At 31.5% G+C, this 23,273-nt stretch overlaps 1 protein-coding gene across 1 annotated transcript; it reads left to right on the top strand.

Moving 5' to 3' along the window:
- Window positions 1-1,784: 1,784 nt before the first annotated feature.
- On the top strand, window positions 1,785-9,196 carry LOC110426166 (beta-amyrin synthase). Its single transcript, XM_021441314.2, has 18 exons — window positions 1,785-1,968; window positions 2,328-2,564; window positions 4,278-4,463; window positions 5,150-5,239; window positions 5,325-5,522; window positions 5,661-5,745; window positions 5,993-6,159; window positions 6,267-6,458; window positions 6,569-6,682; window positions 6,969-7,088; window positions 7,190-7,312; window positions 7,416-7,514; window positions 7,607-7,663; window positions 7,789-7,979; window positions 8,066-8,243; window positions 8,359-8,439; window positions 8,531-8,614; window positions 8,834-9,196. The coding sequence occupies exons 2-18, from the start codon at window positions 2,364-2,366 to the stop codon at window positions 8,942-8,944; spliced, it is 2,277 nt and encodes a 758-aa protein (XP_021296989.1). The 5' UTR covers window positions 1,785-1,968; window positions 2,328-2,363; the 3' UTR covers window positions 8,945-9,196.
- Window positions 9,197-23,273: the final 14,077 nt, after the last annotated feature.

The raw sequence follows: 23,273 nt of genomic DNA, 5'->3' as shown, positions 1-23,273 counted from the left end.
TAATTCATTCGATTTTATATTTATAATATATATATATATATATATATAAAACAAAGTAAATAAAATATAAATAGCACAAAATTTTCAATATAGATTTTAGGATAAACACTCGTTTCAAAATCTAATTTATCAATTTTTTGATTTAATGATTTAACATGTTATTTCTCTCGAATTAAATATGCAACGTTTTTTATTTTATATATATAAGAAAAATTGATAAAAAAATTAATGATTGCCTTTTATTGAATTAAAGTTACCATGCATGTGAGAGTAACTGCTCGCAAACCTAGATTTACATTCGTTACTTCGATAAATAATTAAATCAATAAAATAAAAAAAAGTAACCTCTTAATTTAAAAGGAATAAATGTTCAAACCTAAAATGATTATGAAGTCAAATTTTTATGCTCTATTAATTTTGTTTGGGAAAAATTTAAGTAAAAATAAAATAAAATCATGAGAAATCATTTTCTCGTTTGTTGGGTGAAGTGAAAAGAGTGAGGGATGACTTTGTCAGTCAAAGCCATGCTTCCGCGGCTTAGACAGCTTTGCGGCTTTCATATTAGCTGGAGACGTAAGACTCGGTACTTTGGACGACTCCACTAACTTTTGTTTATTAATTATATAAATTAAAAATGTCCTTTGGTAACATGGTCTACTTTGTTGTTATATCATTATCATACTCAAATTTCAATTTCAACCTATCAAATTGAGGTTATTAAATTAAAATAGGTGTTTAATTATTTTTTAATGGAACAAAATAAATTCTATTAGTTCGTAAGTATTTGGTTATGTGCTTCTACCCATTGATTCCCCTTTTTTTCTAATTAAGGAAAATAATTTTCCCTTTTCCCTTGATATTTTCCTTGGTTTAAAATTTTTTATGATCCAAATAGGGTAATTAGAAAAGGTTAAAACGTAATTAATTAATGGTGTTCTTTTGGATACGTGGGAGGTTATTATGATGAAAAAGTAATTAATTTACTAGTAAAGAAGGAAATATTTTTATTATATCTACCTAACAAGGTAAGAAGTCCAACCCTTAAGTTCTTGTTCAAAGATAAATAACAAAACAAAATGAATCAGTCAGCATTAATATATTATTATTATGCCTGACTCAAAGAACATATACATCATGCAGATTTAACTGACTTCATTAATTTATTTCCTCAAAATCATCATGCATTTCATTTTGTTGGTGAGAGACACCAAAGAAAAAGAAAACAATTATTGTAGTTAAATGTAGTCATTTCATCGAAAATCGATTTTACGGTATAGACGCTTATGACCTCCCTTTCTGCCTTGTCGTAATGATTCCTCTGGCAGTACGACTTTTAGCATAACGATGATGTCCATAGATCAAATTATTTCGAAGATTGGATTTCACTTGACTGTTTGTGGCTCAATTGTGTGTACTCAGGATAGAAGTTTTGTATAAATATATCGTCATGCTATTAAGTTTTTTAATTTAAGTTCTTTGCGTTCTAAGAGGCGGAATAAAATAACCCAGTAGAAGCCTAATGATCATACGCCTGTAACGATACCCTTTTCTTTTAGAGCAGCACCCAAATTAATTAAAGTCATTAAGCACATTACCGCCTACATGAATTTCCTATGAAAGTGCCAAAGACAGTCTTTTCTTTTACGGGTTCCTACATTGGTATTCCCATTTTTGTTTTATTAGTCTTTGTAACACACTGACTTCAACCGCGAAAACTGAGGGAAAAGGGCATATAAGTAAGCCATGGTGGGCTGCCATCTTACTCTTAACTCTATATAAACCATTGTTCCCTTGGCACCCAAAAATCAAAACGCCTAGTTTCCTGCCTTTGAGTTTCAGATCCAGGAAACAATAAACTCATCTGTTTTCCTTTTCCCAAATCTTTTTGAGTATTGAAAAGTTGCTAAATTTTCTGCAAATATTCCCTTGATCTTTTGGAAAGTAGTGCAGTACATACTATCTTATCAGGTTGAGTCCAAAATCTAATACCCCTTGTTTGCATGTTCCATGTTGCAGCTGCTTTCTCCTTGTATATTTTTCCATCTTTGTCTCCTAAATGGTTTTGTTGAAACCTGAAATAAAATAGCTGTTATGGAAAACGTCTCAGCTGTGTAATCCTTTCAACGATTAGATTCCAATGGTTTTTTCAGCTGTTTCTTAGATATTACAAGACAACTCCCAATGGTTTCTTTGGGAAAACTTGCCGTTTCCAGCTTATTTTCTTCAAATCTGTGTTTCTCTTTTAAGCTCTTGTTTCATTCAAACAAAATTTGCAGTTTTAGATGTTTTCCTGACTATGTTTTGTTATACGCATCTCCATGCAACAGTTGCTAGTTTGACTATATAAGCCAAGTTTTAGAAGAATGTGGAAGCTTAAGACTGCAGAGGGTGTAGATGGCCCGTACTTGTACAGCACAAACAACTACGTGGGCAGGCAAACCTGGGAATTCGACCCTGATGCTGGCACCCCTGAAGAGCGAGCCGAGGTTGAAGAGGCTCGACAAAATTTCTACGAAAACCGTTACCAAGTCAAGCCTAGTGGCGATCTCCTTTGGCGTATGCAGGTAGCAACACACGGTTTTCCCCCCCTTTTTTTTTTTTGCCCTTTTGAGCTCTGAACCCAGAATCCTGCGAGAAATTATTAATTGCTTCCTTCCTCTGCCTAGTATAAGTTATATTTAAATGAATAGATATTTACGCTTTTTCCTGACAATTCAACAGAGCCATCTTCTCACTAATTGGGATTATTGCGCCTAATTATTTGAAGCCTCTCTTCTGACTACTATTAGATACCTCTTAGCTACTCATGTACGGATTGTTTCTTCTTTCATTCAAACTGGTTTTTACTAATTAAAATCTGGCTCTTATTCTCTTTTCACTAAGTTTTATGTGATTTCTCTGGATGGGGTTGTAGGGAATTATTCTATTGTCCAAGTAGGTTACTTCCGATGGCTTTTCTTTTTCCACAAACTACTATTTGACCCAAAAGATGGAAAAGGAGAAATTGCCTTTGTTTGACAATATCAATTCCTATTTTTTTTTTTCTAAATGTGCAGATAAATATAACCTTAGTCCAACGTTTAAACGAAAAAAGGATAAAGATAATATTATGATTAGTCATTTGGCATAAACAAAACAAAGATGCCGATTTCGTTGACTGAAATATATGGCATGCATGGTCAAGACCCTTGTTGCATGTGTAGAGACAAAATCCGGGGGCTAAAAACACGTACAAAGGTCATGTTTTGCTAGAGATGTGCATAACTTTGAATGGCTAAAGGGGAAGATGTAAACCCATTTATGTTGCGCCAAACTAAGTATTTCCAAATCAAATAGTAAAAGCGAAAGAAAAGAAAATTACTGGGTCTTGCATGCCGGGCTGCCCTGGTTTACCTTGTTTTCCTACAGACACAAATGTCATATGATTTTTTTTCAATTAAAATACAAGTTATAGTTATAGATGATCAGAATTATAGGTGGAAATAAATATAATGAATTTACGTTGAACGGAAAAAAAATTGATTTCAAAATAGGGTTGTCCTTAAAGAAAGATATTCTTTTGATTTATAATATCTAGCGGAGAATCCAAAATGAAATATGTATATATATATATATATATATAAAAGAGGGAGGGGTAGGTGGAATGGTTTCCGTGTGGGAAAGGAGGAAAACAGCAAAAGTGGAGAAACTGGAACAAAGGAGGAAATAGCTACGACTTGGAAAAGTTTGGGCATCCCACATTTCTACCAAGGAAGGAGGACGGCAAAGTCTGAAAAACCCATCATTTATTTCTCATGGATCTTCTGTTTATATTCTATCTGTTCGGCTGAGTTCCATCTCTTCGGGTCTTACTATGGCTGCTCACATTCTTAACCTTATCAAATCATAGACTAGAAGCCTACAAGCCTAAAACGACATCCTTGGTATAGAATCTAGACCTTTTTGGTGATTTCTGACAACACTCGGTTGCATAAATTTTTATTAGGTGATGACAACAAATGTGTCGGATATAATAACACTGTAACTATGTTAGGCGGATCACTTTTATAAGAAAGTTACTGTCCAGGTAATATGAATAATTTGGGTCAGTTTTTTTTTTATATATAATTAAGAGAAGAGTATTTGAATTTTATTTTTTAGATAAAAGATAATATATTAATTAATAAATTAAATATTTAAATGTAAAATAATTTAGGTTGGTTATTCGTACGATGAGTATTTATAACTTGAATGGATTTGTTCACTTAATTTCTTAATTTGACTTAAAATCTTTGCAGTTTCTGAGGGAAAAGAATTTCAAGCAAACTATCCCAGCAGTGAAAATTGAGGAGGGTGAGCAGATCTCGTATGAGAAGGCCACTGCAGCACTGAAGAGGTCTGTCCATTTCTTCTCAGCTTTGCAGGCTAGTGACGGTCATTGGCCGGCAGAAAATGCTGGTCCATTGTTTTTCCTTCCACCCTTGGTAAGCATGAGGGCGGGGGGCCTTACAAGGCCCCCTCCTCCCAAAATTTTAAAAATTTATAATTATTTTATTTTATGTTAAATATTTGTCATTTTAATTTTAATTTTAATTTTTAAAAATTTTATAACTTTTTATTTTGATTTCCTCAAATTTGAAATTCTGAATGCGCACAGGTGAGCATCCTTCAGCTTTCATATTTAGCCAAGATGATGCTACTTTTGACTATATCAGGCCCGCATGAGGTCAACAGTTGGCCTGGCTAGTTGGCGAGTGTGCCTCCTATTGGATAGGAAAATTAGAAATCATAATAATAATAATAATAAATGCACTTTAAACCGTACCGCGTGGGAAATGTGGTGGGCATATATTAATCTTATACTGGCAAATAGAAACTCCACTCTCTTCTTCTGTAGGAATTACAATATGAATCTAGAATGGCTTAACAAACACAAGCAAAGATACTACACGACATAACAGAACAGCAAACCAGTGTGTTAATATACAAAGAGCAGCAGACAGAGGGCGTAGCAGAATCGAAACAAAATTCTGTAGCAAACTGGCTAGCTCGTAATAATTAACTGTGCTAGTCGTAGTACAATGAGTTCCACAGTATTCCTGACTTGCCTAACCACTTTATCTAAATACAAATGCTAATCACCATTATTGTTAACAACTCAAAATTGCAGGTTTTCAGTACATACATCACAGGACACCTTAACACTGTATTCCCTGAAGAGCATCGTAGAGAAATCCTTCGTTATATATACTACCATCAGGTACAAACTCTATAATGTGTTAATTACATAAAATTGAATTGAAGGATTTAGGTCAAGCTTGGTGACGGCTTTTTTTGGAATGCAGAATGAAGATGGTGGCTGGGGATTGCATATAGAGGGTCACAGCACCATGTTCTGTACGGCTCTTAGCTACATTTGCATGCGTATTCTTGGGGTAGAACCCGATGGCGGACAGGACAATGCTTGTGCAAGAGCCCGCAAGTGGATTCTTGATCATGGCAGTGTGACTCACATGCCCTCTTGGGGAAAGACTTGGCTTTCGGTATGATTCCCATGCGTTGCAAGTTCACTTTTAAAATTTTAAGGCCTCGACTTGAGGGAAGTAAAAACAATAAACTGTAGAGAGTAAAGTGAATGAAGGACAAACGTTTGCTAATTATACAATCATCTTTTGCTGCAGATACTCGGTGTTTTTGACTGGTCTGGAAGTAACCCAATGCCCCCAGAGTTCTGGATCCTTCCTTCTTTCCTTCCTATGCATCCAGGTTTGCATGAATTCATTTAATTGCATTGTTGTACAAATATATGGTGTCAGCAACATCACTGCATACCAATAGAGGGCAATAGTAGATCTAATTAGTTTTGAATAGGACAATTGTTATGAAATCCTCTGTTGCTAACAGAGGTTAGGCATTCCCTTGTATGGTTTCGGTAAACTGTTGTTTTCAATCCCTTTTTGTTGATTTTGATATTAATCCAAGAGTTTTTTCTTTGTCCCCTTCAAATGCGCAGCTAAAATGTGGTGCTACTGTCGTATGGTGTACATGCCTATGTCATATCTATATGGCAAAAGGTTCGTCGGGCCAATCACACCTCTCATTGAACAATTGAGAGAAGAACTCTACCTGCAGCCTTACAGTGAAATTAATTGGAGGAAAGTACGCCATTTATGTGCGCCGGTAAGTTTTATCTTTGTAATGTGCAAACTGCAAAGGCATTTGAATAACACCACAATTAAGCCCTTAAAACATCGTTAAACGAAGTAATACTTAATTCGTTATTACAGGAGGATATCTACTATCCACATCCTCTGATTCAGGATCTCATGTGGGACAGTCTGTATATATGTACCGAGCCTCTGCTTACTCGTTGGCCCTTTAACAAGTTGGTCAGAGAGAAGGCCCTTCAAGTAACAATAAAACACATACATTACGAAGATGAGAATAGCAGATACATCACCATTGGTTGTGTGGAGAAGGTAATTTTACTATCATAGTTAATTCAAGTAAATAGGAATATTGAGGTCGTGCGTTCAATGCAAGTGTGGCTATTTGGTTGCTAATGATCTGGTATCATTGGATGGAGTAGGTGCTATGCATGCTTGCTTGCTGGGCTGAAGAACCAAACAGTGATTATTTTAAGAAACATCTTGCTCGAATCCCGGACTATCTTTGGGTTGCTGAAGATGGAATGAAGATGCAGGTTTGCTCACAAGCATTCTCCAAAATAATCTTATTTATTTGTTTATTTAGGTTGACGATACGGTCAGGGTTATCTCAAGTTTTACCTGATCCTAATACCCTTAAGAACCCAAACCCTCACATCAGCCAATGCATTAGGATTTTAGTTCCGAGATGTTCCCCACAAGGATCACACCCTGGTTTGATTTAATGATGATGGAGTCAATAACAATGAAAGGTCTTGCAAGCTTTGATTTTCCTTTAAAATTCCTTCCAAGTGCTGATGAACACGTGATACTGGGCTGCAGAGTTTCGGAAGCCAAGAGTGGGATACTGGTTTTGCTATTCAAGCTTTGCTTGCTAGTAACCTCACTGACGAAATTGGACCTGTTCTCAAGAGAGGACATGACTTCATCAAGAAATCTCAGGTTTAATATGCTGTCATTCATCATGAAGCCATTTCCTTTTATTTTTTTGTTCATTAAGTATTAGCAGAAATAATTGTTATCTTCTGATTAAAATTGTCTAGGTCAAGGATAATCCATCTGGCGACTTTAAGAAAATGTACCGCCATATTTCCAAGGGATCTTGGACTTTCTCTGATCAAGATCACGGATGGCAAGTTTCTGATTGCACTGCAGAAGGCTTGAAGGTAACTGGTTCTTTTAGCCTTAGTCAAATGCTTTAAAGAAATTGAGGGATGCATCTATCCTTTAATATCATCTTGCCTTCATAGATATTCCTCTGTTTTGCAGTGCTGCCTGCTAATGTCCATGCTGCCACCAGAAATTGTGGGTGAGAAAATGGAACCTCAGCAGTTATACGATGCAGTCAATGTTCTGCTCTCTTTGCAGGTAAGAATTTACTCGCCTCAGGTTTTCAAAGATAGTTTCCACTTATTTTCAGCTGTCAATTTAAGTAAGCCTCATTGCTTCACTCCTTACAGAGCAAAAATGGTGGATTGGCTGCATGGGAGCCAGCTGGAGCTCAAGACTGGTTGGAAGTATGTGCTTAAGCATTGAAGTGCATCTGTTTTGCCAGGAAATTTGTTAGATTATTAAACTCTTCCATATTCCTTCTTAATTTTCTTATATTGATGATATCTCTTTCTATGGTTTTCTTCCTCAGATGCTTAATCCAACAGAATTTTTCGCTGATATAGTCATTGAGCATGAATATGTTGAGTGCACTGCATCTGCAATCCATGCCTTGTTTTTGTTCAAGAAGCTGTATCCTGGGCACAGAAAGAAGGAAATCGACAATTTTATCCCAAATGCCGTACGCTACCTTGAAAATGTACAAATGCCTGATGGTTCATGGTATGTTCACTTCAAATTCATGACATATGTAGTGTTATAATTGCTCTTCAAAGCATCAGAGATTAATTATAAGAACAATTCAACAGGTATGGAAACTGGGGAGTTTGCTTCACATATGGTTCGTGGTTTGCACTTGGAGGGCTAGCAGCAGCTGGCAAGACATACACCAATTGTCTAGCTGTGCGCAAAGGTGTTGAATTTCTACTCAGATCCCAGAGAGATAATGGTGGCTGGGGAGAGAGCTACAAATCATGCCCTGACAAGGTAAATCTTTTATGCCATATATTATCTGTCCTGTTTCACTTTTGACATATGATAAACATTTTCTCTAATCTCAGCCTTGATTCAACTAGTAATATCTTTGTGATTGGTGATACAGAAATATGTACCTCTAGAAGAAGGCAGATCAAACTTGGTGCATACTGCATGGGCTATGATGGGTTTGATTCATGCTGGACAGGTGAGTCTAAAAGTCTGTTGTTCAAGCAGAGCCCATTGTAACTGTCAATTTCTTCCCATGGTCTTTTCACGTTGAATTTTCGTTGTAACAGGCGGAAAGAGACCCTACGCCTCTTCACCGAGCTGCAAAGCTGATAATCAATTCTCAATTGGAGGATGGTGACTTTCCGCAACAGGTGCTTATCCTTGCTGTAGCTTACTAGAAAAAGATACTAGTAGGAAAGAGGAAACTGCCTATCCTAGCGTCTTTAGTAGGCATACTTTATAGAATCCAAGTAGTCATTTTAAGATGCTTGTTTCAAGCATTTAGAATATGTAATTAACTTATTCATACATTATACTATTACTTTCCTGTACCTGTACTTTATTTAACGATTGAATCTTATTCCTGACAGGAAATTACTGGAGTCTTCATGAAGAACTGCATGTTACACTATGCAGCATATAGGAACATTTACCCACTGTGGGCACTTGCAGAGTACCGCAAACGTGTTCCATTGGCTTAATCCTTTGCAAAAGGGTTACAAACTTGTGAATCTACAGTGATCAAACAGCAAAGAAGGGACGGATTATAGAGATTTATTGATTCTGTTTTACTACTTTGTACTTTTTTCTTTTGTATCTATCAACGAGGCTGTTCATGAGTGTACAAATGTCAATGAGTATATGTTCCATCCTAAAAGTGGATACGAAAAAGCATGTAAAAATGGTATATCTTTAAATAATAGAAAAGAAAACAAGTCTAGTTTTATTTTTCACAGTGCCTTGTATCATCTTTAGGAACCAGCTGTTTGCGTATTTTCAAAATAAAAAGTTATCACATAATAAATAGCTATTTAAGTTTTTCATGTGAATAATTATGCTTCTTGAAAAGTGATATGTTAGAAAAACACTTCTAATATGAGACAATTGAAAAAATACCATAACTCAAAAGCTTGGATGTGAAAAGTTATCATTTCATATTATAGCTCAAAAATTATGTTTTATGGATTGAATGTATTGTTTCATAAGATAATTATTAAAACAATTCCTTTATCTAAGGATTGTGTTTTGAAAAATGCAAAGGTATCTTTAAGATAAATTGGTGCCTTAATGAAGGGGTCGTGTCTTTGAAGAAAAGACACTTTTAAACCTATATGAAGGACTTGCTATCAACCATTTTGACACAAGAGAGATAAAAAGTGTTACATTTTGAAAATAAACATAAACACTTGAGTTCTCATTATCTATCAAAAGAATCCAAATTTCTTATAATCTACTTGCTGTAGAAAGTAGGCTCTAAGACCAAATAATTTTGCAAACCTTAAGTGTATCTAGCATTCTAGTCTTGTAAAGTGCAAAGACAAAGTTAGACATTAACTTCATTATATCCATAAGGATATTCGCATAATTTCTCTCTTGTATACCGAGTGATGAGGGAGAAATAAGTCTTAAAGATAGTATTTATTAAAAGGCTCATGTGGAAGTCATTTTTACCAATTCCTTGAATTCCATCCAAACCTCATACGCACCAACACTTTTAAGACTTATTTTCGTGGTGTTTGAATTCAAAATGACTTCATTAAAAAAGATGGGGCCGTCAACATTGTCAAGTTAGACTGCTTTGTAGAAGAATCTATGGTTCATTTATGGCAAAATGGTTCTACATTAAATTACAAGATAAGTTCTCTTTCCTTACTTGATATGCATGATATTGTATTTGATATTCATGGAAAATGTATATTGTTTGGAAAGAAGGATTTTGTTATATTCATATATGATCTTGACATGAATAAGGTTATTATTGTGTCTTCTATAATTAACATACTTCTCCCATCTTAGAGAGACACGAAGAAAACTCTAAAGCATAAGGAAGAAAATATCTCTCGAGAACCTTAATAATCATCTTCAAATGAAAAAAGATTGTTGCAACCAAGATGGATTCACAAGCAAGATGAGAAAGATAAAGATCCTAAAGTAAACCATTTTGAGTTGATGAAGGTCCATGTGATGGAAAACGCAAGGCATTAGCATGTGGCATTCCTATTAAACATTAAGGTATAATGATGCCACTATGTAAATACCATTTTGGTCCATGTGATAGGTAAGCATGTGGCATTCCTATTATGCATTAAGGTATAATGATGCTAATACGTAAATACTATTAAGGTCCATGTGATAGGTGGGCATGTGACATTCCTATTATACATGAAGGTATAATGGTGCCAATATGTAAATTTAACATTTTGGTATTGTCATAACGAGCAGGTCTAAGAACTTAATCGCTAGACGTGGATGGCTTAGGGAATCGTCACTAATCTTTTTTTTTTACCTAGGTATGATTGGCCACTCATTAAATTTGTTCTATTCGACGGAGTTCTAAATTGACTTTAGGTTCGTCAAAAGAACAACAAATTGGTTTACATATTTTATTTAGAGTTAGGTTCAAGAGTACGGTTACGTACAAGGAAGGATTAGTACCCCTATAACGCTCATTCTACGAACAGTACCATTTAATCATAGATTATTCTAACACATTAATTTTATTCTTATATTTTCTTAATTATTATTTATTTAATTTTTCTTTTATTCTATTAACAAATTAAAATATTTTATTTGGTTTTACGAGTGTAATGTGCACATGATGCGATTATTAAATGCATGGCAAAAAATTTGAGTAATGCCAAACGAAACCTTTTATTGAGGATATATATTGAATCCACCCATCATACTAGTGGGATTCAGAAATATCCTTTCACCTAGGAAATTACTAAGAAAACTCGCTTTTGTAAGTTTAACGAGTAAATCCCTTCATCGAGTAGTCATTTGCAAGTAAAAATTATATTTTTTCATGAATGCAAACCTACTACAAGCGAAGACCTTTTATTAAAGATATTCTCTGAGCCCTCTCATCATACTAGTGGGACTCGAAGGTATCTTTTCACCTAGAGAATTTTTCAAAGAAACTCACCTTCGCGAGCTCCCTTGAAAAGTCCTATTATCAGGGCTTATACTCGTATACAGAATATGTCTATATACCATGACATTTAACAATGCAACAATAGTATGTGATGCACTCATAAATTGTAACATGTGTTTCTTATCTTTAAAAATTTTACCATGTCTTCCCATATGCATATATACCATAAACGAATATTTTATATTTACTTATTGTTCCAATATAATCATTTTTATTTCGTTATGTTTTTTGCTATGCGAACACTTATTTATCTTACTACATAAACTTCCCTAAAAATAATATTTTTTAAAACCAAATATTTTGTTTCATAGTTATTATCATTTATGCATTTTTTTTAACCAAACTTCTATCTCATGTTTTTTACTAACCTAACCTATCTTCTTTTTAACTAACCATGGTTTTCTTTTACCTTTTTATAAATTTTTCTTATTTCATTTTTCTTTAACATTGTCAAAGGGTATAAGGTTTTTAATCCTAGCACAAACAAGGTAGTAATTTGCAGGGATCTAAGATTTGATGAAGGGGCAGCTTGGAATGGGGCCATATTAGAACTAGATGAAATGATAGACAAGGTAGATGGTGGTTTAATGCAAAACCATTGACAGTTGAGGATGGAATTAATGATGCACCGATGGGAGGCACAAGAACATTGAGGAAGATGTGTATGGAAGGTTCAATGTTGTTGTTTTGGCGCATGTCAACTTTGAGGAAGTTGCAAAATCGTCTAGTTGGAAGCAAGCATTTGAAGATGAGATTGAGATGATTAAGAAACACCATACATTGAAGCTTGTTGATAGAACAAGTCATAAGCATGTTATTGGGTGAAATGGGTGTACAGAACAAAGCTAAATGATGGTGGTGACAACAACAAATTAAGGCAAGGGAGGATGTAAAAGGCTACACATGATAATATGAAATGGACTACTAAGAAACTTTTGCTTCAGTTTTAAGACATAACACCATTAGGTTGTTTTGATGATGAGATTTTCAAGAAAATTGTAAAGATAAACTTCTTGAAAATTCTTGAGGTGTGAAAATATTTTTAAATTTTAGTAAAGTGCTCAAAGAATTAATTAGAAAAGTTTCCAACTTAACGGATCTCATTTATTAAGGAAATAAATAAATATTTCATACATAATAAGTAGATAGAAATTAATAAAATAGCAATAAAAATAAAAAATGAAAAAAAGTTTAAAGTTTAAAATCAAAAGCTCATACCATAAAATACTGAATGAATCTGGCAACTAAACCTTCTCAAGAAAATAAACATGTTTTCTTGAATCCTCTGGAGTTAAGGAAAATTTTCAAGTCCCACCAAAGTGTTAGGAAGATATGGGAAAGTATCTAAAATTTAGTTATGGTTATAAAAGAAAAGAAAAAATTGAAAAAATATAATTAAGGGAATATAAATAAATATGAAATTAAAGATTATTAATTTGGTTAAAACAAGACAATACATAATTAATTGATACTATTCTTTGAACGAGCATCGTAAACATGCCAATATCTTCCCTGCATAATTACTCTCGAATTGTAATTTAGTTTTATAGATAGGAACTTATCATTTTTAATAGTAAACGTCACGCGATATAAAATAACAAATGATATTTTGATTAATGATAATTAGTCAACTATTAGTTATAAAGATTTATCTGATTCAAAATAAAAATATAAGAGTTTGATTAAATATAATAAAAGAATAAAAATTTATTTTTTAAATAATTTAAAAATATCTTTCAATATTATGTTTAAAATTATATATGGAAGTCAATAATTTTTTACCTAACAAGTTCATTTAAGTTCATGACACGTGATTGGATGCCATTAATAACTATGCGGGGCTCATGTGGGTGGGGAGTGACAGTTCTCTAATTAGTAATCAAAGCTGTTTTTTTTTTTTTCTTTTTCCGACAGTTAAAGTGAGTTAATGTTTATGGGCTGCGGGAATAACAATCACCAGGTTTCTAGGTATACCAAAACATGGTAACTAATTATGCCTAAAATTTAAGATTATGGAGATAGTAGTTGTCATAACAGAATGACCAAAATTTATATGTGGTGATTAGTGATGAACCTTTCCTATTTGAATCGAACCCTAGTTTGCACGTTATCAGGTTATCACTTAGATTTAATCCACCTTTGAAAGCTTGTTTCCATTATAAGCACCGTCACTCGCTTTAGCTTTTAGACTTGATTAATGATAAATTTAAAATTTTATATGAAGAATGATTAAAGGATCATATATATTTATATTTATATATAAAATTATATATATAATAAAAAATTTAAAAAAATTAAAAAATAATAGTCATCACCATAAATCACTTTTTGACTCCTCCTTCTGGGTATTTTTTGGTTTGGATGGGATAATTAAAGGGATACCATGAATTCGGACCCAAAACTAAATTAGTATTGACTAAATCTATTCATTGATTGAATGATGCATATACGTATTAATAATTACAAAGTGACAATGCCCCACCTCCTTAAATATTTTCTTTCCAAAGCTTATTTCTTTCTATCAACTTCACGAGGCTAGTCAGACACAATGATTGATAGATAAAGGGATTAATTATTACTAGTAGACTAGAAAAGTAGACTTAAATGACCCAAAATCACCAATCCTCAAAGGAGAAGACTAAGGCGCTACCACAGCACAGCCTTTGCATAACATTTTTCAAATTTCTATAAATATTTGTTTAAATAAAAATACTTAATTCATATTAAAAGTAGTTCGTTTTAGATAGAAGCTAAAAAATGGAGTAATAGTTACTGTTTTAGAGCACTTGTTGAAGTTATAATTACAAAAGAAAGTGCGAAGCAAAAAAAGAAAAATTAAAAAGAGAGTAAGATTTAGTTGAGTGTTTTTTTATGAAGTTCGTGATAGTTTTTACACAAAAATTATTGAATAATAATTATACCTAAAAATCAAAGTTGATAAATTAATTAATTTATATATAAAAAGATTTAAATAATTTAAATTTTTTTAGTATTTTATTTAAATAAGTATTTCTATTAAAGTTGTGACAAAGTTTTATTATTAATCAATAATTATAATTTATATTAAACACTATATTTTCATTTAATTTTCAGATATTATTTTCTAAGCATTGAAATTTAAAAATAGACCATTTCAATTTTTTGTTTTAATTAAGTTTATGTGAAAATTTTATAACATTGACCTAAAGAATTTAAACTATGACATCATACCTAATGAATGAAAATATTTCTTTAATCAAGTAGCGTATATGTACGAGTGTTGTTAGGCTAATTGTATGCAAAACCTTTAAATATAAGATTGTTAATTATAATTAAAATTTTATATTAAATTCTCATTACAAAATTGAATAATATGTTATTAACTTTTATATATAAAATTTATGTCATATGATAAATTAAATGCTGTCCTTACTCGACAAAGATATTAATGTTTCAATGATGAATGGAGAGCCCATTAGAACATTGGAGATATTATAGAGAAAAGCTAAATTTGATTGTATCTTTTCTAAAGATAATTATCAATTAGTGATTATAATATCTAATTAGATAGAAGACCTGCGCGTTGTTGTGGGTTGTTCAGTTTATGAAAATTGGATGTTAAAAAAAATTATAATATTTGGATGTAGTATGTTTTTAATAATGTTGTGTACTTAATAAATTTAACATTGCAACCTTCGACATTGAAAATGGAGAAAAATTTTCATAATCTGTTTATTGACAGGCCAAACTCAAAGTTGAATGTAGAAAAAGAACATAGGTCATACATTTTTGCAAAACAAAATATCAAATTGATATTGTTCCAACAGTTAATGCAACATAGAAATCAATTATGGTGTACAAATTTGATTGTTCTTGCATTCGTTGCACATTTTTACCACAGCAGTTGCAATACATTGGAACTACAAAAAACTTACTCCATTTATGGTAAAATTTACTTGTTTCATTTTTGTAGTGAAGTTGTCTGCAAATTATTGCTTTCTTGCAACATTCTTGAGCCTCTTGTTTGCACATCATCAAGTATGATGCGAAGTTAGTTTATAGTTTTTTTAGACTAATTTAAATTAAATATACTACCATTTTGCATAATTTACATACTTAATTTTCAATTTTTTAGGTGACTCTTCCGAAAATAGTTCCTTTGAAACTTGCACACTTGTCAGAGGTTGTGGGACTTCCATTTGAGATTATCCAATGCTAAGTGATGGAGTCTGACAGATAGTCAGTTCTTGACTTTCAAAACTTGTAGACTCTTGTATTATGGTACTTGAAGCCACAATCTGCTTAACACTGTTATAGCCAAAGATTTCAAAAATTGTGTATCCATGATCAATGGCTTTTGCTATGAGTCCTACTCTTAATGTTCTTTTGGTGTTGATTAGTGATGTCATAGGAGACAGAAGAGGCATCTTGTCTAGTGTTCTAATTGTAGCAAGTTCTGCAATTGTAGCTCCAATTATTTTTTCTACTTGTTGTCTAAAGGCTAGCAATTCAATGGTACCAATTTCATCTTGAACCAGTAACTATAAAATCATTCTATAAAATATTTTAAAATGTTTTGTTAGATTCTTTATTTTATAAGGATGTAGTTTTTAGTAAATTCAATAATAAATAAGTATTATGTTCCTTACATAAGAATCAGTGTTTTTTCATTGTGTTTCAAGCACCAAATTTTGCCACACAAACTGTTGACATACTGTGCATTGATTGCAAGCATTATAGGACCATCCATTTGGCACTTCGACATTGATAATTGTCACTGTGACCTCAAATTTGCCATTCTGGCATGGAAAAAAATAGAAATATTTTTACATAATTAATTGTTTTATTGTTCATTTATCAACAACATGTGAATATTGAGTGTCATTAATGTTATAGTACTATAAATAGATAATCTTACCAACTCTTGCTTTAGATCCATAGCTAATAAATCTACAATTGTTGCCTTTGAAAAACTTGTCTACTGACTCAACTGTGAATGTGTTTCTGTCTTCAGTGGTTGTAAATGTGGTTGTATTGCTTTTTCTTTATATCTAACAGTAAATATAGGATTGATTATTGGTACAGTAAATTGACAATTGTTATTAATTGTAAAACGACACAGCAGCATTGATTTGCACATGACCTTGATTTAAGTTCAGAAACCTTTGGAATGTTTGGATCTATGTAGATTTTTGCTGCTAACCAGGATGAGGCATATAATGATTCTACAATGAATGACCAATTAAAGATCAATGTAATTTATGTGTATAGTGATTATTGCAATAAGTAAAAAAGTAGTGAGAATTATACTCACGCTGGTAAGCTTTGATCATTTGTCCTATAAATGCAAGAATGACATTTGTGTTGTTGCAAAAAATATGTTTCTTTTCTATGGTTGATGCAAGTCTCCATACAACATTACTTTCAAAGTCTCATAATTGTTGAAAATTCTTGTAAAATATAAAAGTTATGCAATCGAGCAAAAGTTAGACTAAAGTGTTTAAGTACTCATTTATTTACTTTTCTTACTTTGAGTCTTGAATCTATATGCCATGCTTCTGGATAGGTGTGTTCCTATTATTGAGGTGGACATTTGTTACTGGAGTTATTGTTATGAGAACTCCAATTATATTTATAGCATTATTAGGCATAAACATGAGCATGCAAGTTAGATAATAGATTATACAATATAGTTTTATCATTGAGTTTTTTAATAGCAATACCTGTTAATAGATTCTTTTGATATATCTTGTCATGGAGAGCTCTGCAATCTGCATAGAATGGTAAAAAAGATACATAATGTTATTTTATGAATTTCTTTAACCTTTATTATCCTTGAGAGAACAATCATTAACTCTCCAAACTTCACATTGAAGTTATTTTTGGATTTCATGACTCAAAATTTATCAATCAAGTATAGACCACCTTCCTTTAGTATTGGTATAACGTGCGATGCATCTAAACCTCTAATTATTGCTTGCATCACATTTTTTTATCATTTGATAAAATAGCGTATGGTTAATTTAATATTAATTTATAATTATAGAAATATTTTTAATATAATGAAACAAAAGTTGTGTGACAGTTTACCTTTTCGTTAGCAACTAAAAAGTCTTGGCTTAGTAAATTCTGAAGATTATTCGGTGTTGTGGATTGCCACATCCTTAGTACCTTGACCTTTATGACACTTAGTGGTTTGAAAAGTTGCAAATCAATCAAATATTGTTTGGTTTATTTGCAGCTGACCAAGCACATTGAATAAATTTAGGTTCATTGAATGTCAAATGTTTGTAGAAAATAAAAGACTTCATTCATGCAAGCTTTTGCATTTCAATGTGTAGAAATATTGTAATCTAAAATTTCAAATATTAAGTTGATTTAGGAATTATAAATAGAGAAAATTTATAGGACAAAAGAATTCAGTTTAAATAAAAGAAAATCACAAATACTAAGAAATAGAGTACAGCTTAATCAAGTAACAGAATGTATTGATGATGAGTGCACAATACAAAAGAAGTTAGTACAGGCAAAAGGAAATAAGAAAGAGTAAGAAAATACAAAATAATAATTTTTCTGACAAAGGAAGAAATCGCAATAGCCTATTGGAAATTGTCAAAAATTTCCCCGTAAACTATGGTTTTTGTATAATTTGACTATTATTTGTTGTCATTCAAAACAATAATCTTCAACCCTTGTCGTGATGTTACTCTTGATACAATTACATACAATTGATCATGTGTAAACACAAGTTTTCGCAAATATAAACCAACAATATCTAAAGTTTGTTCATGCCCTAACTGTTTCCTTTAAAATACAAAAGGCCGTTTTCTTTGTTTGACTATCATGACAATTTTCAAAATGAATGCTATAATGTTTGCAAAAGTTCTTGATAGAATTTTTCCTTTTATGACATACTACGTAATTTGGTAATCAAAATCCTAGTTCCATTGTATAGACTAGAATTCTAGTTTATTTTTTATAATAGCATCACAACTGTACTTATTTTCAGATTGAGTTCATGATTTGGAATATTAAGAAAATTAAGTCAGTTTAAGAATTCTACCAAATATAATAGTTCATGTTTCCAAGAACAATCGAAAACTTTTGATATTTCATCAATGCTATAATATGACTTTAATATACCTGGAATCAAATCAAGCACATATGAGTTTATCAAATCGACGGTTTCATTACATAGAATAATGATTGACCTTTTTCTCAAATAACTTACTTTTGTAAAATTATCTTGAAGACTAGCATACATTGTTGAGACAATAATCTTTGCTAGATTTTTCACTAAAAGGTATTAATACGTCCTCAGGAAACTTTATTCATGATGGCTCTTCTTTAGCCTTAATTTCCCATCTCTTATATCTAATAACCATTGAGCAAAAGTAAAAATTTCTAACCTAGTCTTTTCATCAAGATTAAGTTGTAAAAGTCTCATGTTTGTTTTAAATCAATATATGTAAGAATGTTTCCATAATAGAGATTGGCTTATTGATTCGTTAACTATTTCTGATCCTGTTCCAACTTCCACTACAGGTAAAATTTTTTTGAAATCTCCTCTTACCAATATTGTTTTTCCACCAAAAGATTTGTTAGCACTATTTGTATCATTGATACTAAGTAAATCTAGTAAACTTTTATCCAAAGCATCAAAAGAATATCTATGCACCATAAGAGCTTCATTTTAAACAATAAAACTGGTATTCTCAATCAAGCCAGCAAGTTACGTACCTTTCTTTATTTGACATGTTGAACACTTTTCAATATTTAATGGTATTTTGAATCTAGAATGTGATGTCCTTCCTCCTGGCAATAATAGACATGCTATTCCAAATGAAGCAATAGTAAGCACAATTCTTCCTGTAGATCTAATTCCTGAAATTATTGTGTTCATAAGTACGTTTTTCCTGTTCTACCATGTCCATACACAAACAGCATCTATCCCTCATTATTTTTTACAAATTGTTTAACAATTTCATATATATGTAACTGCTCCAAATTTAGGTTTGCTAAGTATTGTAAATGCACTTGTTGTAGTTTATATAAGTCATATTTTAGCTTATCATAAATTAGTCCATTACCCAAAACATACATTGACCCTTTTCTTGGTGTTGCTAGGTTAAAATTTCAAAGTGAACTGTAATTTTTGTTGAAAATTTGCTCAAGAGCTACCAATGTATAGTTCTTGAGATCTTAATGTGGAATTTCACAACGATCAGCCCCAAAAGCTTGCTTTAATTTATATTCAATGTCTTCATTAAGAAATTTCCAACTCTATTACCATAGTGTCAATGAATCTCCAACTTGACAATACATAATGATTGTAACAAACAATTCACATATTTTTTCAATTGTTACACATTCTGAAGCTTGTTCAATTGCATCAATCCATTCACAATCATCCTTAAGAAGACCCAATGTCTCACATGCTATTTGAAATGTAAGATATACCACACCTTCTATTGTCCTTATTTCTTCAAACTTTTTGGGCCTTTGACAATATTTAAACCATTCTCATGAAATAAAGTTTGCTTGCTACTAGATGAATATAAGTGATTTTCCCAATTGATTTACCTCTTTTTCGCTTCTTTCATATTGCCTTAGACTTTGACCAAACCTATTCTATCAAAAAATTAGCATAAATAAATCTTCTTTTTTCTTCACACAGTTGATTTGTTTAGCACCACTCTGTTAGCATTGTTTTTTTTACATCTAGTCTCTGCATCACTTTAGACAAATCATCTACTTCATTGAAACACACATTCTATTCTTCTGGCAAATGAATGATTAATCTTTCCACTACAAGTTGATGATGATGTTTATCAAATGCAAACATTCTCCAACATGATTCATATGCTGATAATTACCGATAATCTAAGTACGTGCTTACTTCATCAAAATCTCTGATTGCATCATTCTCATGTCTATCAATATTTAAATTATTATTTAGAATCATAGCCCTTGCTCAATTTGGACCCTTTTTAATATACTTAAATAAGTACTTTATGACCTTTGACTTATTGTATAGTTCAACATTAACATGAGCATGATATTTAACAACTAAATCTACATTATGAGAAACAACAAACCTAGTGTCCAATTTCACACCATTTTTCACAATAATAGATGACTTTTCCATTGTTTCTTTTCTTCTATAAAGAGCATATTCATTAATCATAGTTTTAGACTAATCCTTCTTTGGAAAATATTTAGAACATTTACCTTTGCCCATACACAAAAAAGAAGGATTTGGAGTGTCGCATGGTCTATGAATCATGAAGTTTGTCACAACTTCATAGCTAATGGGATCATCATTTTTACCTGGTATTTTAGCTAATATAATTCTATTCACATCATTTCCATTTTTACACTATACAGCAGCATCTAACCAAAGTAGTATGTGAACATATGGAAGGCCAAGTTTTTGAAATTCAATGGTACATGTCACTACCTCACATACAAAGAAAATAAAAAACAAAAAAAAATTGTTAGCAATATACAACAATTAAAACATAATAATATTTATAATTAAAACAATATTTAATAGACCAAATAGATAAAAGAATTGTACCTCCACATCTTGGTTCAAAATGTTTTTTCTTAGGCAAATCTTTCATAAAATAATGTAGTTTTACCTTTAACCCTTTTGAAACAACATTAGGTCTGTCTGGTGCTCACTGACTAGGTATGATACATAAAGCTTCATTAATTGTTCACTATCATGCATTACAGGTAAATGTGATGGACAAATCTAGACAACTATAATATTGGCAAATAGCCATCGCATCATAATAACTTTGGAATAAATATCAAGTACTCCCAAAAAACGTTGCAAGAAAAATGACTTGTTTCCTTACTGTATTAATTGGCACATCACCTTTCGAAACAACATCCTTCAACCCTTTATAAACTTTAAAACTTAAGACTCTTTTGATTATCCCTTATAAACTGTAACCTCATCTCCTCAACTGCAGCTAATGCATCAACAATAAACTGTAACCTCATCCTTCCGATGATGTTTTGTCCATTTATTTTAAAGATATACAAACTTTGAGTACTATTTACATTATTATTTATCTTACCTCCTATGGATGTAAACTGAAATATAGAATTGTAAATGCTAATGATTTTTTTAAAATGACTACCCTTGTACCCTCCTCCATAATTTAACAAATAGTCTAAAAAATCAAGTGCACATTTAAACAAAAGTAATAGAGCCGTACCTTGCTAACAACATAATGTAAATGTACAAAAACCTATAGTTTGAGTTGTGTGAACTCTTTCTTCATATCACATTATAGCAGTACAAAAAGGACAAATACAATTCAATATTTTAAAGCTAAAGATTGTGTTGTACCTTTCTATTGTTGCAAAAGAAAACAGTAAACTACTAATCATAAAAGTTGTAAAACTAATTGTGCTAACTTAAATGTGTTAAAATTTAAAGCTCACTTACTTGTATATCCATTATTCCTAAACTCATTTGACATTTCAATGTGACTTTGAAGTCGTCCAATGCTAGAATTAATAATTCTACGACTACCTTTTGGTTTTACAAACAAACAAAAATCATAAATTGGCAAATGCCAACAGTACTAAACATTCCTTTAACAACTATCAAACAATTATATATGTTAAGCCAATCATACAAATATTTGTACATATACGTTGAATATTATTTCATGCCTTGGTAGCACTTGTTGAAGCAAAGTCCGCTGTAAATTGATGATCCATAATAGGCACATCATATGGACTTTTAAAATCAAAATTACATCTTCTTATAGTTTTTGCTAACAGATTATGGACAATTAGAACATCATATAAATTTTCAAAATCAAAATTATATATTCCGTTGACATACTCACAATTAATTGAACTTTGACTATTCAAATGATAATCAATTGTTTCACAGTTAACACTGTCGATAACATTCCTATCTTTTACTATTGAAGAATGATCCATAGTAAACGACAATTCTAAACAATCAAGAAAAGGAACATCACAAAGCTCATAAGAAAAAACATCACTATAATTTGAATGATTAGCAATTTGTATATATCTTGTTCTTTTCCTCGTACCTTCATTTAACATTGCATTTGTATAATGTACACAATACGTAAATTAAACTTACAAAACCTATATATTAATTTAATATCCCCTACCCTCAATAGTTGACTTCTAGGTGCAAAAAGAAAACTATTCTTACTAAGTACAAATTAAATATTTTTCAAGAAACCAGAAGTAAACCATAAGCATCTTAACAATTTATTGTGCATACTTGTTTATACAAACAAAATACACAAAAGTAAAGGATACAAATAAAATTTCTATCAAAGTAACAAAGCAATGAGAATATAATGAAATAACCTAAAGAGAAAAAAATATAAAAATTGAGATGTTATTTGTAAATGCTATAAACTCACAACTAAACAAATTTATCAAATTTCAAACAAGTGAAAACCCCAAGTACAGAATAGAGTAATTTGAATGATCAAATCTGACCACCTGAAACAATAAAAGAAAATATTACAATTAAATAACAAATAATCAAACAATTTGAAACCAAATCAAAATAAAAATAAAAAATAGAACGCTAAAATCAAAGAAACTAAAATAAATATAAGAACAAAATAGTAAAAACAAACAAAAAATTTGAAATGAAACAAACTATTTCATTGTTTTCTTAATATGGATAAAAAGAGAACAAAAAAAATAAAATAATAACAAAACCCTACAATACATACTAAAACACTACAATATTAAACCCTAAACTATACCCTAAACCACAAGAAAACAACACGCACGAAATCAGAGAATGATAAAATGAAAAGAAAATAAAAAGCTATCATAAGAAGAAAATATCACTGGATAAACTAATCAACAAAGAG

The sequence above is a fragment of the Theobroma umbraticum genome, unplaced genomic scaffold (genome assembly GCF_002168275.2).
Source record: "Theobroma umbraticum cultivar Fairchild unplaced genomic scaffold, ASM216827v3 scaffold_55.0, whole genome shotgun sequence".
Lineage (NCBI taxonomy): Eukaryota > Viridiplantae > Streptophyta > Magnoliopsida > Malvales > Malvaceae > Theobroma > Theobroma umbraticum.
Note: the sequence above shows the minus strand (reverse complement) of the source record. Positions and strands in the feature narration are given on the sequence as shown.